This window comes from Gymnodraco acuticeps, unplaced genomic scaffold (genome assembly GCF_902827175.1).
Source record: "Gymnodraco acuticeps unplaced genomic scaffold, fGymAcu1.1, whole genome shotgun sequence".
Lineage (NCBI taxonomy): Eukaryota > Metazoa > Chordata > Actinopteri > Perciformes > Bathydraconidae > Gymnodraco > Gymnodraco acuticeps.
Genome location: NW_022990701.1, coordinates 598,248 through 616,297, shown reverse-complemented (window position 1 = coordinate 616,297; position 18,050 = coordinate 598,248). Strand labels below are relative to the sequence as shown.

At 42.0% G+C, this 18,050-nt stretch overlaps 1 protein-coding gene across 3 annotated transcripts in view; it reads left to right on the top strand.

Moving 5' to 3' along the window:
* The window catches only part of inpp4b (inositol polyphosphate-4-phosphatase type II B), a 318,245-nt gene that overhangs the window by 131,699 nt on the left and 168,496 nt on the right, over positions 1 to 18,050 (top strand). Inside the window, exons 4-5 of one of the 3 annotated variants that reach the window (XM_034231259.1) lie at positions 6,151 to 6,455; positions 16,710 to 16,754. In XM_034231259.1, the coding sequence (XP_034087150.1) occupies positions 6,371 to 6,455; positions 16,710 to 16,754 (130 nt within the window). In that variant the 5' untranslated portion in view covers positions 6,151 to 6,370. Of the gene's footprint in view, positions 1 to 6,150; positions 6,456 to 16,709; positions 16,755 to 18,050 lie in introns of those variants that run through there. The other 2 variants (XM_034231260.1, XM_034231261.1) reach the window with 2 other exon arrangements.

The window sequence follows — 18,050 nt, the reverse complement described above, 5'->3', positions numbered from 1 at the left end:
TCTACCAATACAATAAGTCCAATAGACTTTTTTGCACACTTAGGCCGTTTCTCAATGTCGAGTACACATGCTGCAGAGCCACTATTTCAAGTATACTACGTAATTGAGTGGCGCCGAATGCTGGGCATTTAACATCCATTTAAACAGTCCTTCGGCGCCACTCGATAACGTAGTATACTTGAAATAGTGGCTCTGCAGCATGTTTACTCGACATTAAGAAACGGCCTTAATGATAACATAACATCACATAACAACATTGCATTAAGTTTACGCTTTTATGCAAATGACTTACAAAAGTGTAACAAACCATAACGATTTAAATTCATTACATAAAGAAAAGTGCGAACATATTCACTTCATTAAGCCAGACCATTGTATGTGCTGGAGCATTAGTTAAACTCTTGCTGTGCTAAAAGTACAAGCGAAACAGTTGCATTTTCAGTTGGCAACTGAAGATGTAAATAGTTTCTGCTGTCCCTATATCAGTGGGAAGCTTGTTCCACCATTTTGGAACCGGGATAGCAAACATGTGTGTTTTCTGTTTGGTGGGTTTGTGGTATACATGTTACAACATGTCTGGATGTAAAAAAAAAGTTACATCCCCAAGCAAATGAGTGAATCCCATTTTAAAGGTCCCATGTCATGGCCATTTCTACTGATCATCATTCCATTGTTGAGGTCTACTAGAATAGATTTATATATATAATTTTCCGAACTCACATTGGTTTCTCATACAGCATCTCTGTATAGCATGTGTATTCACTCTCTGTCCTAAACTGCTTGTTGGAGCTCCTGCCCCCCCTCCCTGTGAGCCCAGTGTGCTCTGATTGGTCGCGACTTTGAGAGGCTCGTTATCGCAGACAGGCTTCCGTGTACAGGAGAACAAGCGAAACTCATCCTGAGCACACACAAACACTCACAGCCGAAGTAAAAACAATAAGTGTGGCTTGATATTGAGTAAGATTTATAACATTATAATAATATTAGGTTTATAACGTTGTGATCATGGGTCTGCGGAGAGCATTTCTCCGCGATCCCAACGTAGTAGCCCGAAAAACCTTGTTTGTTTTAAACATCATAAATACACAAACAACAATGAATACTTACAGGTTGTGTACCCGAATCTCCCGCTGGTCCAAACAAAGTAGGAACAGCATCGTTCTTCAGTGCCCTACGTTGAACATATCCGGCAAGAATCGCTGAAAGGTTTGGGAAGCTTTGTTTCGTGAAAGGCTGGCAGAGGGTGCGGCCTCTGGGTATCCCCACGTCAGAGTACCCAGGAAGAAAACATTGGAAAATGAGAAATCTCCAGCGAGGCATTTTGGGGAGGTCTTTTCTGTGTTAGAGTTTTACTCGCTACAGGGTGTTTTTTCAGGGTTTTTGACTCTACAGACCGTTTACATGCATACAATCCTTCATAACACACAAGGGGACGGGTAATAACCGGAAAAGCATGACATGGGACCTTTAAAAGTTGCTGAGTGGTCAACCACTGGGATGCCAGTAGTGGTGTACTAAAGCAGGATGTTGTAAACTGACATGACAACACCTGATGAAAAATCAATAACCTCATCTCTCCACATTCTTTGAAGGGAACATGAGTGAAAAGGAAAGGGTGGGGGGTGCAAGGGTGTAAGTACATATTTAATGTGAGGAGGATTCATGTGGGTCTTGACAGGCATTGATTGTTGGTCCCCTTAAACCAGATGACACTGCTGAGTACAGATAATGTACATACATGCACTTTGTACGATGTAGGACAGATATAGAACACTACAAGTACTTTTAAAGAAACACATTTTACAAGTCTTTTATTATGACAATGTTAACAGATTGTTGTAAAGGACTGTTGATCACGATGATTTATTCTCCTGGTCATAAAGAGTTACTACCTTTCAACGTAATGTAATTTCAATGTCAGTGATGGGATAAATCTCACAAACCCTCATTTGTAGGATCAATACAGAAGCTGAAGTTAGTTTTGTTAATTTAAACATTTAATTTACTGCATCATGGATATTGTTTTTGACAGAAATGTTACCGAAAGCGAGACTTTAGAGGTCTCCTACCAATGCTATTTTTAGGCATATATTATAGGTCTCAAATATATAAAAAACATGTCTATGAAGTGTTTTGCTCAAAATACCAAACATATGACCCATTCTAGCCATGCCTCATATCTCTCTATTTCAGCCTTGTAACTAAAATGCTGATTCTGAGTATAAAGCTTAAAAAAAAAAAGGAGGGGGCGGAGCTTATGCCTGCTCATTCGGGATAATTCTACCAGCAGATTCAGCTAAATGCTGTGATGAAACGCCATATCATATTCAAAACCACATCAAGGATTATTTTTGAAACAGAATGGAGCTCAAATGCTTTTTCTCTTGCAGGGTTTAGAACAAGGTGAGTTCCTTTTTTTATTTCCTGCTTTATTACACATACTCTCTCCAGTACAGGTTAGCTCTCCTCTGAGTGTTAGCGATGCTTGCTAATGTAAACACAGACCATATTACGTCCAAAACACGGTGGCATGTTTCTGATACCGACGTTTCTGTAAAGCCAGCCCACATTTCCGATATTACGTCATATCGGACGCGAATCTGGATCAGCTCCGTTGTACCCCCGTTTTTAGAGATGTGGGTACGAAGGAAAAGAGAGAGGGTTTTGTTTTCTGACACTTTGTGAATTCCCTGATACACCGAGGAGACATATTAATGTATAAAAGACATAAAAAAGTGCATTTTGCACGATAGGTCCCCTTTAATAATTATAAAGTCACTTTGGAAGATAACCCCTTGACTCATTTTACCCAGAAATGATCAAATTATCCTTTTTCACACAAATTATGACTGTGGACTTCCCCCTCCATTTACATTAAAATACTTTCTTTGTGGCCAGTGTGCTCAGCAGGAACCTTTTTAAGATGAAAAAATGTGAACCCATTGTCTTTTTCCTTTATTTCATACATTTTACATTTTGACGTGTTCGCAGTCAGTTGTTCAGTCTGACGGTTCATTTCATTAGCTGTAATTGTTACAGTGGGATTCGATATATCTCCACTTTGATTCAACACTTTGGGTTTCAATGGGCGCCTGTGGCTCAGAGGAGGGGTCATCCATTAGTTTCAAAGTTGGCGGTTTGATCCCCAGCTCACTTGTGTCTTAGTATCACCCCAAGTTACTCCCAATAGGAAATTGTTATCATGTCTATTGGTGTGTGAATATGTCTGTTTATTGTTGAATGAGGCAAAACTGTGAAGTGCTTTGTCTCCGAAAGCCCTTTTATGCATGCAGTATTTCCAATCAGAAATCTAATATATGTTCGAGAATTGATGTCTGCGAAAGAGGGATTGTTTCATTATTTAGCAAGTATTTCCCAGTAGAAACAACTCAAAGCACTTCAGAGTTTTGTATTAGACGTTTGTTAACGCTGCTACTTTTCATTCATTGATTTGTATCCACATTAAAGTGAAAATCTTTACTAAACATTGTAATACATTTGATCTCAGTCTACACTTTTTGTCCAGCACATTTTCATTATTTTCGCTTGTGCTGTCACCCGAGGTGTGAAGGGTCTTCTTCATTTGCCGGTTGAGAAATGTCTGGAACAAACAAGTTACAATCAAAGAAAGGGCACCCAGCAGGGGTAGCTGTCTAGACCAGGAGGTGAATACTTTTATGTTGTCCTTTTTGTCCTTTTGGTTGCCACATTCAGCTTTCAGAAGCAAGATGAATGCATCATATATAGAACAACAAGTCCATGAGATATTAAACATGTACATCATTACTGATTGATTCATGAGCAGGGTTTTAAGACACTGGTTCAGGTGAGCCCACAGAGTGCCCCAAGCTATTTTTTGGCCACAGTGTGTATTATTTACACCGTGGGATGTCTTGCGGCTGCAGTTTTTTCTACTCTACAGCTGTGTTACCCAGGCAGAGGCAGACTCAACAGTGAATCAAGCTATTGGCTCTCTTCAGTGAATGCTGTGAAGTTGTGTATCTCAAATTATAATGGGCCTCAAGTGCTATTGCAATGGGTAAATGTGAGGATCTATTCCGCAGGCTTTATACAGTCTATGCTTTGGGGCCGAATAGCTACAAAGGGCATGTTTGTTTTCTTCCCAGTGTTCTTGTACTATTTTCCATCTGTAGTGCATTCTCTATTGATTTTCTCCAGCCTCCTCTATCAGTCAGGCTTTAATAAGACAACACATGTCGCCTTTAAAAGAAACGTATTAGAATGTTAATGGATCACTCCACCGACCGGTTTGCCTCTGTCTGCAGTGGTCGTGCGTGTGTGTGTTGGTTCGAACACACAAACGATTGTGTTTTTGTGTACGGGCGTGTCACCACATTTTCATTAAAACCGATGAGTACAACATTCATCTTGATGGTTTTACAGAGTAAAGGGGGTGGAAAACAAGAAGAATGTAGCACTAGAGGGATACAGGGATAAGGATGGAGAGAGTAGTAGAAAGTGAAGAAGAAACCAAGAGCTCACCGTGGCCCCTGGGGCTCTTACGGCTTGACCCGTCCTGTTTTAAAGGCTGATTATATTGTTTGAGGTTTCTGACAGTAAGCACATTTCTTGTTGCACCCAGAACTGTACTAGTAAACAGGTGAACAAAGCCTGATTTGGTAGTTATATTGAATTCATTCTGGTATATGACACAATCTCCTACAACCCCCAGATAATACTAGCTGGTAGGACCAGTACAAGTTGACAAAAAGGGCCCCTCAATGAATAATTACACAACAAGGTAATATATAGTTTCAATACTTATTTGTTTGTAGTTGATTAAATCAATTCAACAATAGATATTCGATTTCGAGATGTTTAGACCCCAATGCTTCACTTTAATTGGTCTTTAACAGCTCATTGTCTATTATTATTCTGTACATGGAGAACGGCTGCTTCACAGAAGGTAGACAGAGTTACATAAAAGACAATGACATTTTATCATCAATAAGTTACAAAATTGTGATGATTTAAGTGTGTTTTTTTATACTCAAGCCTATGTTTTGTAATTTTCAATTTCTTGTATTCTTGCATGGCTCCTAAAAATGATGTGAGATAGGAATTTTTTTGTAGCTCAAGTAAACAGAAAACCCCTATTTTCAAAGACAAAAATCTGCTAGTTTCCTCCTTTGTTTTCATGTTTGCTGTCAGATGTTGCAGTGTGTACACTGAGGGGCGATTCTACATGTTCCATAATGCATTTTGTGGATCTTTAGATCCTTTAGGAGTTTGCGGCTGCTGCCCTTTGTGTCTTTATCGAGCTTTAGCTCAAACCACAACACCCTCCGTTCAGCAGGGTATAAATTAACATTGATTTTAGATAGTCTTACTGTAGCATCATGGCCTTGGTAGCCAAATAACTAACAATAACCTTCACAGTATGAGAGGAGAGGGAGGTGGGGAGGGCAAAGAGATGAAGACACACAGAGAGAGGATTGTTCTGCACTTCATTATATATAATTGCTGATTAAAGCAACAATCTCTAGTCGCTTCACTTGTTAGTATTTTCAGATGTCCAGCCCAGCTGTGCACAATGCAGAAGCATTTGTCTCAATAACACATCGTCTATTGTGGTCTACTCTGTTGAACCTGTTGATTTAACCCTGTGGTCAAGTTGCCATTCTGAGTAATAGTCAGCAATTACATTACACGGCACTGAAAGCTGTTACTGTGCAGTGAATTCTCTCTCTTCTTCCCCCCTCCTCTCTACCATATGTAACTTTGAGAAACACATGCTGCATGCTGCCAGCTCAGCGCGTGGACTCAGCAGTCTGATGCTTGTTAATTGTTTTGATGCTGGAAAGGGAAAGGAAGGGGTGGTGGAGTGGTGAGAGAAGGAGGGAGACGGATGTCAGAAATCAGAGGGACCCCTGCTGCCATGTCTGGATGCAGCACTGGCTGCGCAGTGAGAGGATAAGGGGGGAGAGACAGCGGCAGAGTTGCGCTGTGCAGTCTGGTCGAGGTGCCCTACTGACAGCCCCAAGATTGATCTATAGAGCTCTGTATCGCACATAACATCAATTCTGTCCTGCTTTCTCTTTCATTCTCACTCTCTCATCACTCCTCCTTCCCCTCTCTCCCCTGCTCTATCTCTCTCCCTTCCTCCCCCTCCCACTGCTGCTGCTCCAGGTCCCTCGCCGGTCCCTCTCTTCCGTATTAGTTTCCAAAAGGCATCTGTAATGCTGCCGGGGAGCTCGCTGTGAGGCAGCAGGAAAGCGAGGCGAGCGGATTGCTATCTTTGTGACAGCTTCTCTGCGTGGCAGGCTGCGTGTGAGCCGGGGAACTGGACTGGACTGTAGTGTTTCGTGGTGGAGGTAGGAGGGGAGGTGGAGGAGGGAGAGCTGGACAGATGGAGGACGGTACCCAACAACTGGGACACTGCATGGTGGACATGAGGGAGCTGAGTGCCAACCCTGAAGGACTGACCGCTGCCGGTGAGCTCACTGTCTGTCTCCTAATCTTTCTCCTCTCTCTCCTCAGTGCAGTTAAACTCTGAAACACCTTGTCTGCTGTTACAATTGATTCTCTCTCCCTGTACAGTTTCCTACATTTTTCAAAATGCATGTCCCAATGATGTTTTGTTTTTGGCATTTTTTCTTTCTTGTTGCAGTGGTTGCCCCTAAAACATTGTGTGTGTGTGTGTGTGTGTGTGTGTGTGTGTGTGTGTGTGTGTGTGTGTGTGTGTGTGTGTGTGTGTGTGTGTGTGTGTGTGTGTGTGTGTGTGTGTGTGTGTGTGTGTGTGTGTGTGTGTGTGTGTGTGTGTGTGTGTGTGTGTGTGTGTGTGTGTGTGTGTGTGTGTGTGTGTGTGCGTGTGTTTGAGAGAGAGGGTGGAGGTACCTGTATAGAAGGGTTTTATATGCACGATAATCCTTAATGACTCGATTGACTGGAGTGTCATTTTTTTGGATGCATCAGTGTCATATTTTTGCAATTTAATATGGTAATAACATTATTTATGCCATTAACAAAGTGTTTCCAGATGATTCCTTTGAATGATTAAAAAACAAATGAGCACATACTGTACAAAAGATGACAGGGATCAATGTCATGTTGATAACTTAATTGTCAAGGGTCTCCACAAATGATATCCGGCAAATCGATTTTAAAGTCTGGTGGCATCCTTTCCACAGGTTTCCAATTAAATGTTAGCTTCTTGCCGTGTGGTGGAATTCAAATCACAATTTGTTTGCCTCAGAATGTAATTAATTATCATGGAGAGGACTGCCTTACTTCATTTTGGACAACACTGAATTAGATTTAGTGGCTCTGCACAGTTTGAAGTTTGGAAAACACTGTCGACAAGTCTGTTCGTACGTACGTACGTATGTGTGTGTGTCTTCGTCTTCATGTGCGTGTGTCTGTGTTTGTGTGTGTGTGTGTGTGCTTGCTTTTTACTGCAGTCATATTCCATACAGCCTGAGATTGTTGTCACTAACGAGCACTGGCAGAGGCAAACTAGATGTCTGAGTGCCCATCAAAACAGGAGAATGCTGAAGAGATTAACCATATCAGTGATGCCACAAAGCCGGCTCTCCAGGTGTAAAACATTTTGCTCACCAACAGACAGACAGACACTGCATGCAGCTCTGCTAAGCATTTGCATTGGCATGCAAGCTCGACACCATCATCTTCCCCATGAGGATAAGTAAATGGAGGCGTACAAAGAGGAATGAAAGCGTAATTCACAATGCCTTGTCTCTTTCGCCTCCAACCAAAAAGATACATGCTGAACCAGCTTACATGCACCATTACTCTCACACACACACACACACACACACACACACACACACACACACACACACACACACACACACACACACACACACACACACACACACACACACACACACACACACACACACACACACACACACACACACACACACACACACACTCCCAAGGATAACATGTAAACACCAGTATATCCTTACAAGAATACACATATGACAAGACGTTATCATGCATGCACACAGCCACACATGTGCTTCAGCAGTAATGACCTGATTGCAAACCCTCAATATGCGCTACTATAAAAAAAAAACACTGTCATAGTTTGGAGTTGACATCTGACAGGTGTGGGAGTGAAACAACAAATGACACCTCACTGTACCTCTGTTTTGTTTCCCTGAAGCATCCTGTGAGACAAAAGGGAAGAGCGAAGAACATAATTACCATGTTTAGCACGAAAAGACAAGTTGACAACCCTGCATTATCAGTCGCAAGGTGAAATAGTGTATCTCCTCCTCCTTGACAGCGCAAAGAGGTGGGTGCTGCTCAGTGCTTATTAAGGTGGGACTGAATTGGCATTTAACAAACTCCCCCACCATAAGGGGTGAAATTATGTTATTTTACCAATTAAGCATTCATAGCAGATTTTTACTGCGTGTGTTTTCGATGAAAGCTTGATCTATTGGGTTCTCATTGCACGATGCCTGACATCACAAACTGTTGTGGAGCAAAAGTCTCCATCTCCATGCCCTTGTTAACCCCCCGTTCTCCATCTCCCATTGGCGCAACAGTCAAGACCTCCTCAGCTTTCAAAACACTTCATTAAACACTGGCAACAAAACCATCTGCCTCTCAATCTCCCAGGGCAGTAATGTGACGATAACTCACTCTATCATTCAGCACCACTTGTCCTAATGGGACGCCTGTTTGTGCAAACATCAACTGTGTTAGCGGTATGTTAGCCTCGCTGATGACTGAATCAATCAGGGGTGTCAGGGTGTTGTTAAGGCTATTTGTGGGCATGTGATGTGTTAGTGCATATACGTGAATTATTAATGTCATCTCAACATCCAAAGTAAAGGACATTCAAAATATAAACAGGACTAAGGCACAGGCTCCTTTATGTAATATCTATTCATGAAGAGGATGAGCAGAGGTGATTAAGAGTGTGTGCTATACCCACTGCGAGGGGCTTTGTCAGAGCTCTTTTTGGAAATTGCCTGATTCTTTTTAGTCGAGCTCGAAGCGCCTGATGTAGACCGGAGCAGCAGCAGGCAGCATTTTGGAGCTTTTCCACAATTATTTTTTGTGGAGTCAGGAATAAGAGAGCAATCCCATGTGAAATCTGTGTGCGCACTCCCCCACATTTCCTACTTCCGTCCCTCCTCTCAGAGTGTATGCTCGGAGCTAGTGAGTTGTTATCACACTGTGCAGCGGGTGAGGACGCAGGGCAATGAGAAGGGAAGAGGGTTAAATGATCATCTGCAAGACGGACAATTTAAGTCCCTGTACATTAATTAGCTTTGTCACTCCAGAGAAATCCCCTATTACGCTCACAGCCTAATAAATTACCCTATCCTCTGCCTTTTTCCCCACTGACACCACCTGCAGACAGTGGGGGTGATGGATTGGAGGTACAGTGGGGGCTGTGCTATTATTTCTAGAGCCAGATGAAACTGCGGTATAGTGGGCAGGCACAGCTAATTTGCTTTGGGCCCCTCTGGGAGTTACATCTGCATGTGCCGCCTGCCTGCCCGTCGCCATGCTGAGCGTATTACCATATTCATAATGCCAGCGGATATCGATTTTAAATACCACACCTGTTCCACTTTTCTCCACGTACTTATCCGCACATGGGAGCTGGATCACCCGTGGGTTTCACGTCCTAACGGGGATGTGTTTGAGATCGACTGTACAGATGGTTGACCTTTCCCCGTGTGATGGGCAATTATTGTAATTAGACTTTGTGTATATGTTTTGGTCAGCCTCATTCTCACCAAGAGGTTAATGTCATGCGGTGTGCTCTGTGCTCAAAGACAAGAACGGTGTCATGGCATACATAACAGGTGTTCTGTCCTTGGGTCACCTACGTATAATTTCTCCAGGATTTTAATAACTGGATGTTGTCGAGCAGCTTCCAGAGCTTTACTATTAAATGTCATGTATTCATTCTCTTAGATTCAACAGAACCTGTGTTTCCTGTCTTACAATCAAAGCATCTTGCCGTGTTCCTTCTATATTCTATAAATACTTGCTGTGCTCTGGAATTCAGACATCTTTTAACTCCAGTCCTCCTCCTACAGTACTTCACTATCAAGCATATCTCGTTGCTTTACCATATGCGTGTACGTCTCATGATCAGTATCCCCAACCCATATCAGACTCCTTTACGTCTTATCTGTATTCAATTAGTTCTGCAATGACAGATATTTTCCCAATGCTTTCCCTAGATAAGTTGGTGTGTAGCACAGATGGAGTCCTCCAGAGTAAGTGGGCTATTCAAGTGACAGTCCCTTATGATGGCACCAGAGACCCAGCAGCTGGCACCGTCTCAGCCCACCTAGCTAAAGGGATCCGCGTTGCCACAACACAACATGTCATCCAGGCTTATTAAAGTTTAATCAGCACTCGCATAGGAAGCCTTAGTGGTGACAACAAGAAGAGACACGAGCCCTGAGGAACGGGATAATGATGAGAGTAATGTGAAAAGCACATAATGACACAGAAAGTGTATTTACATACTTAATTGGCCTATTTGTGTGCATGTGCGTTGCATAAGTTTGCATAAGCCTGTTTATTCAAATGTTACGGAGCCCCCTAGGGGACATGGAGAAGAACAAAATAAAATGTTGATTTGAATGTTGAAAAGTTTTGCGAGATCTCGCAATACTTTTTGCGAGATCTCGCAAAACCCCGTTGCAGTTTGTAGACGGTCCCTAAGCACTCCTCTCCCTCCTCAAGCTGCAGATTGTGACCAATTATTGATGTTTAGCTCGGATGACGGCGCGTATCGAACTGTTCTGATAAAAACGACTCTGTAGCTCGTTGTCTACCTTGCTATGATTGTAAAGTCATGTTGTTTGTATTTTTACAACGTTATGTTCATGAGTTATTGATCCGCGAAATTCAAATCTGTCAATAACTCAGCTCAGAGGGACGTGCATGTCCCCTCGCTCTGAGTGTTCTCTTGAGGTGTCTTCACTTATGTGAAACCTTTTATATATACAGTCTATGTGTGAAACCCGTGCATATTGCCAAGCACTGATGTTATATCTTTATATTTAAGGCCAAGCTCAAAGTAAAATCGATGAACCACTCCATTGTTGTGGTTTCTGTGTTGCCGTAGCAGCCGAACTGACCAGGAAGTACATTGAGCTAAACGAAACGTTTTGCGAGATTTTTTTTTTTCTCCTCCATGTCCCCTAGGGCAGTGCTTCTCAAACTTTTTTCAGTAATGTACCCCCTTTGAAACATTTTCTCAGCCAAGTACCCCCTGATCGACCCCGAACATTTTTGATAGAAAAAGCCTATATATATTTATATGTATTTTTTTAATCAACGTTTTTTTTTTAATCTCACGTACCCCCTGCAGTACCCCAACGTACCCCCAGGGGTCCGCGTACCCCCATTTGAGAATCATTGCCCTAGGGGGCTCCGTAAAATGTAGCCTACCCCGACAGCAGCTGTCAAGCTTAATTCACTGACACCTGAGTCACACTGTCCTATTGCGATTTATTTTTACAATTTGTCAACATATTTGCTTCATTTAGATACTGCAAGTTGCCATGCATTTCTCGGCCTCAGTAGGCAAGTTACTGCCAATAGGACGCAGACTATTAGTAATAATTCCCAAAATTGAGTTGACTTGTTATTAGTAAGAAATGCTTTTATCATTGGTTGTTTTGCGTGCATTAAACAGTCAGAGGAGTAGATGTAATTAAAGGTGAATACTGTATTGGAATTCATACAATTGTGGTTATATTTTGAAACTTTGTGAAACTATCATCAACACTTCTGAACAGTTTCATTTTCACACACTTTGTCCTATATATTTTTTAACCATTTAACACATTTTTAAAGCTAACAGGAATACTGGTTATATTGACATTTTTGGGAGTAAGACTGCTGGAAACCACAACATAAAGGTGAAACAGTCTATTGCAAATCTGAATAAAAGGAAGGTTTCTTAATTATTATTTGATCACTTATACAAAATGCATTGCTTACTGTGTGATACTAGGCATACAACAAATAATATTAATAATCGACACTTCAAAAGAGAGCGATAGAAAATCTAAACCTTATCATAAACAAACGTAATTGAATGTAAGGCTAGATCTATTTGAATGTAACATATAATATCCACCCTAAACATAATTCATAACATTACTGTGATCTTTAGCAGATCCACATTTATTCATCTATGCATATGAAACTAATTTTTTCCTTTGAGTGCCAAAATCTTCCTTTTTTAAAATGGAAGATCCCACGAGAACAACTATTAAGTTCGGCTAATTACACAGATGCTTTGCCTGTTTCATTTGCCCCACCCCAGGTTTCCTCAACATTAGCTCTGATACTGTTTACTTGGCAGGTGTTCTCTTCACAGAGGGTCAGTGGTTGCTGCTTTTATCTTAAGGCTAATGCCCCGGCCACACGAGGACGAAAACGGTCGTTTGCGTTACTGTTTAGTGTCATATAGACCGTTCGGCCACACGAGGACGACCGAATACGGCACTAAACGACTGCGGAAACGATAACGGGTCCCAAGGTGGATAGAACGGCATACGCAACGCCCTGGGGGCAGTGGCGTAGCCAGGAATTATTGTGTGGGTGGGCCTGGAGAAATGTAGGTGGGCCAGGGGGAGACATATTAAGCGTGGGGTCTGAGCTGAAACTTCATTAATGATTTTAATGATTTTTTAATGCACTAATAGAACATAAGCATAAATTTGCAGTGAAAACAAAAACATAGGCACGGCGGCCTCAGAATGTGTGTAAAACTGACATCCACATAGGGATGGGTATCGTTAAGGCTTTAACGGTACTACTACTTTTATCGATAGCGCTTATGTTTATGCTCCAGGTTCAGTACCAACCACATCACAAAGTACGCGGACGATACAACAGTGGTGGGACTCATCAGGGACAACAACGAACAGGCCTACAGGGAGGAGGTGAAACATCTGACAGACTGGTGTAACACCAACAACCTGATCCTGAATGTCGATAAAATAAAAGAGATGATTGTCGACTTCAGGAACAAAAAGCACTGTCACCCACCACTCCACATCAACGGCACAGCAGTGAAGACTACAGATAGCACCAAGTTCCTGGGGGTGCATATCACAAGCAGTCTGACCTGGTCCACTCACACAACATCACTATTTAAGAAGGCACAGCAGCGCCTACACTTCCTGCACAGCTCTCCCCTCCCATCCTCACCACGTTCTACAGAGGAACCATAGAGAGCGTGCTGACCATCTCCATCTGGTCGAGAGACTGCAACGCCAAAGACTGGATGTCTCTGCAGAGAGTGGTCAGGACAGCAGAGAAGATCATCTGAGTTTCTCTCCCTCCCATCAGAGACACCGCTCAGAAACGCTGCCTGACAAAAGCCCAGAACATTTTGAAAGACCCCACTCATCCTCACCATGCTCTGTTCTCCCTGCTGCCCTCCGGCAAGAGGTTCCGCAGCATTAAGAGCAAAACAGCCAGATTCTGCAATAGCTTTTCCCCCAAGCCATCAGACTGCTGAACAGCAAGTAGACCAGTAACACAGAGATTACATTACGCTGTGTAAAGAGCACTTGTTATATAATATGTCTATTTTATTTATATGTATAGTAAGTCTTTATATTTTAAACGCACACTTTATCTTTAATTTTATCAGCACCACGTCACTATTATTTATTTATATGTACAATTTTATCAAGTTTTTATATTATCCTGTTCCTGTAAGCCAGTACGTTTTAATAGTACACTCTGTGTCTTGTTGAAATGACAATAAAGTATGTCTATCTCTATGTCTTATCGATCCGGTCCTTTAACATTACTTTTATCAGTTATTTTGGAGAAAAAATAAGGTAAACTAACTAAACAAATTGTGAAGAAAACTAACATTGCTTTTTATTTCAATTAAATACATAATATTTCACATCAAAAGAAACAACAATGTTTTAACAAATCGTATTAAATAATGTGATGACAGAACTGTGAACAGAATAGCTGAAACTTTAACCAAATAACTAACTCAGTTTCCTCTAATCATTAACCCATGTTTGTATCATGTAGTTAACTCTGTGTGTTGCTGCTAGCATACATAACACCTGACGTGGAAACGTTACTCGTGGATGGGGATAGAGAGCTACTAGAGAGACAGTGGAACCCGGTGCATTTCTCCGTCTGAATGTGGAGCACTTTTGCTAAATGTTTAGACAAATTGCTCGCGTTACCGCCCTTACATGCTAAACTCTTATTGCACTTTTGGTAACGAGTATTGTCCACATCGACACGGCTATAGTTTAACCACCTCGGAGCGCGTTCTCTCCGCCATCTCCTCCGTGTGTGTGTGTTGCTGCATGTACAGTAGCAGCTGCGTGTGTGTAAACTGCCCCGCCCCCTCCGTCATTCACTCACGGCAAAAGTTACTTTACTTACTATAAAAACTCACGGTAATTCACTCCCTATTCCATTGTCATGAAGGTGGAATCTAACTATATCCAGAATACGTTTTATTGGATCCAGGCTAGAAACATGTTTATTTCTGCTGTAAAGTTGGGCAATTTAACATGGGGGTCTATGGGAATTGCTCCTTTTTGCATCCATCCCCTGTCGGCCACTAGATGAACCGCAGTTTGTGGCACTTCCTTCTGGGCTTCCCGGCTCTGCGCTATGAAGCGCTGATTGGCTGTGGGTGGGCCAGACGTGCATGTGGGTGGGCCCAGGCCCACCCGGGCCCACCCACAGCTACGCCACTGCCTGGGGGGTCCAACGGCTCCGTGTGTAGGCCTACGCCCTATACGATCATTTTCTGATAATGATGAGGCAATAGCCCCGCCTCTCCTCTGCTGCTCACCCCCGCGTCAAAGTAAACTGCACACTGAATTCAGATTATTTATCTTTCTCTCGATATGGACATAAACGCGAGTGAAGTCTAATCTGACAGGACGGAGACACCTCTCAAACTACCTAAACTAGTTATAAATATGTTTATTTTTACTGTCGGCCGGGTCACTCATTACTGGATCAGCTGCTGCATGAGACAGACACTGATGCTGTCCGAAGAGAGGGAGGAAAAAGAAAGGCTCCGTGTATTTTTATTATTATATTATATAGAGTCGTTATTCATTTCTTTTAAAGCTCAATAAATAACAAAGAAGACCTTTGACCGGCACTTTTATAATTTTGTCGGAAGATTTAAACTTTAATACACGTTGACTGGCGAAAAACTCTGCCCGGTTCCCTCGGCCCCCACCGCGGAGAATAAACAGAAGGGCAACCATGACAACCATGCTTCTTCGCTGCTTTTGTGGAGGAAGTTACAGCGCCACGTACAGGCTCCTGCATATGTACTGCAGCTTCTCCAGCGGTTGGAGCTAAACGGAGCGGTCTCGTGTGGGCAGACACTATCCGGATGACTATTGCGTGTGGACGGAAGCTTTTTTGCGATTGCGTTTGCGTTAATCCTATGCGTTTAGCCGTTTTCGTCCTCGAGTGGCCGGGGCACGTTTTATGTTTGTCCAGCATGACATCTAATGAAAGGTGTCTTACCTTTTCATATTGCCTAATTTGTTGTGTGATTGTTGTTTAGTCAATTCAACATGGATTTGTTCCCCTGCAAAGACCGTGAAGTGTGATGAAAGGCTTTTACAAATAAACTGACCCGACTTCACATGCAAGCTGCCAAGAAAATGCAGCAATTATGAAACACAAGTAAATCATTTTTAGTGAAGGATCCTCATTATATAAAATGACTATTAACTAAAGTCGTGTGGCCCCCCATACATCAGTAAGCATCGAGCATCCATGGCCCATTAGTGGGGTTGATGAGCCTTAGAGAGGCCAATTGTGTCAAAGCACCGTAGGAAGAGTAGAGCGGCATTTCCCCTCTCCGCGTTGCACCATTATGCAGGTGTTTCATCTGTTCGGTGTGTGAGTTGGACTGTGGGAGTGATGAATGAGAGACAGTGTTAGTGACAGATGATACAAGCAGTCAGTCCTCCACTCTTCATGATGGCATAAGCCCTGGAGGACAATGGATATCTATCTTCTTGTTCTGACACTCTCAAAGAATGCAGTGTGTTTGCATAATCTAACATCAATCACTGTGGCGTTTTCTGTCATGCTCCTAGCGTGTTTGAAGACTATCTGTTAAGGTTTATTTTGGTGCAGATTACAATGATTTATCCACAGTCGTGCCACATTTTTTATAAAGCATCAGATTCCAATCCCTAAATCTAATTCAGGGTATTGGCTATGTAGTTAGCTTTTACAGAACATAGAGGTACACTTCTTATGTGTCGAAACATTTAGTAGATAAAGAAAAGGTTGATTTAAAGGACAGAAACCATGCATAGCATTTAACTATAGTGACCTGCTGGGAAAATGTGAGGATGTGCTGCTTTTCGTTTAATGTTTTTGTATATAAGATGTCTATGGGTTTCGGACTTCTTAAAAAGAAAAAGTTATTTGATTGAAATTGTGATGGGTATCGTTCACTCTTTTCTGACATGCTATAGACTTTGGAGTAATCAACAGGTTAAACTATGAGTAAAATAATCATTATTTGTATCGTGTAAGCGAAGAAGAACTGCAACAGTTCAGATTAACTTTCATGTGTGTTGCTTCTTTGTTTCTTCCATTGATCCACTGTTTTCGCTTCTCTCAACTTGTATCTCCCTCTTCCTCTACAATGATCTCAACACCGCTCTATTTTTCTTTTTTTCTCCGTCTCTCAGGTGTTATGCTAACGCCCCAGCTGTCTCAGATGGAGCTCAGCCTTGGTAAGTCGTGTATATTCTTTGTGATTCAAGGGTCATTTAAAAGATATCACCCAATATCTTGAAATCCTTCTAAGCACATTAGATAAAAAACACATGGACTTGTTTTCATGGTTGCACACTTCAAGTAATGTCAAAAATATATGTTCTCATCCAGAAACACTTATCAAGCCCTTTGGCCAAAATAAATCCAACTGTAAGTGTTGTGAACACACAACAACAAGCAGTCTCATGCTGACAGTTACACTAATGCAGTAGTCAGTCAGAATTAGTGGCATATCTACCAACATCCTTAATGTTTTCTCAATGCTGACACACACACACACACACACACACACACACACACACACACACACACACACACACACACACACACACACACACACACACACACACACACACACACACACACACACACCCCGAGTTTGGTTAGGAGGGACAGCACAAAAAAAGCACTAGACAGAGATAACATTAGACAGAGATAACATTAGACAGAATGGCAAGAGGCTGCTTTTGAACTTTTTGTGAAGATGGCCTTATTCATTTTTAATACAACAGAGATGTTGGGAATCTATTTATAGACAATTCATTGTGGCTCAGGTTAAGATTCCTCAAGTGAGAATCCAAACATAAATAGTCTTGCAATGGTCTTTGACAGAAGAGATTGACAGCTTCAAAGACTGGCGCATGTCTTTTGAGGTGACTGCAACAAAGGCTCCCCGGCCCACTGTTGTGTTCGCAACAAAGCATGACTCAGTACAGATATTCCAGGAATGTAGCTCCTCAATTTCTATTTCATGTCCACAGTATTAGAAAAGATTATTCCACAAATGTATTCTCTCTAGTGATTACCTTGATGCCAAGGAAGTGCTCAGTGTATGTCTTATGACCATTTAAATAGTTAATGTGTTGTCTTGTGTTGACCTGCAACCGCATCTTTACACCTCCATGTTCACATTTCAATTACCTAGAGCAGGGGTGTCCAACTCAATTTCATCGCGGGCCACATCAGCATTAAGGTTGCACTCAAGGGCCGGTTGTAACTTTAAGACTATATATATATAAATAATGTTTTATATAACATTATTGCCTCTGCATTGGATTATTATCTGATAGGGTAATAACTTCATAATTAACTACGTCTGAGAGCAGAAGTCTAGGGCAAATCATTTCAAATAATTGCAAGTCTCTTCAGTGCGAATGTCACAAGATGCATTGTGGTACATGTAGTTTATGGACATTGTGCTTCTGTAAAGAGGCAACACTAAGGGAAGCAACACAAACCAGAATGGAATTGGT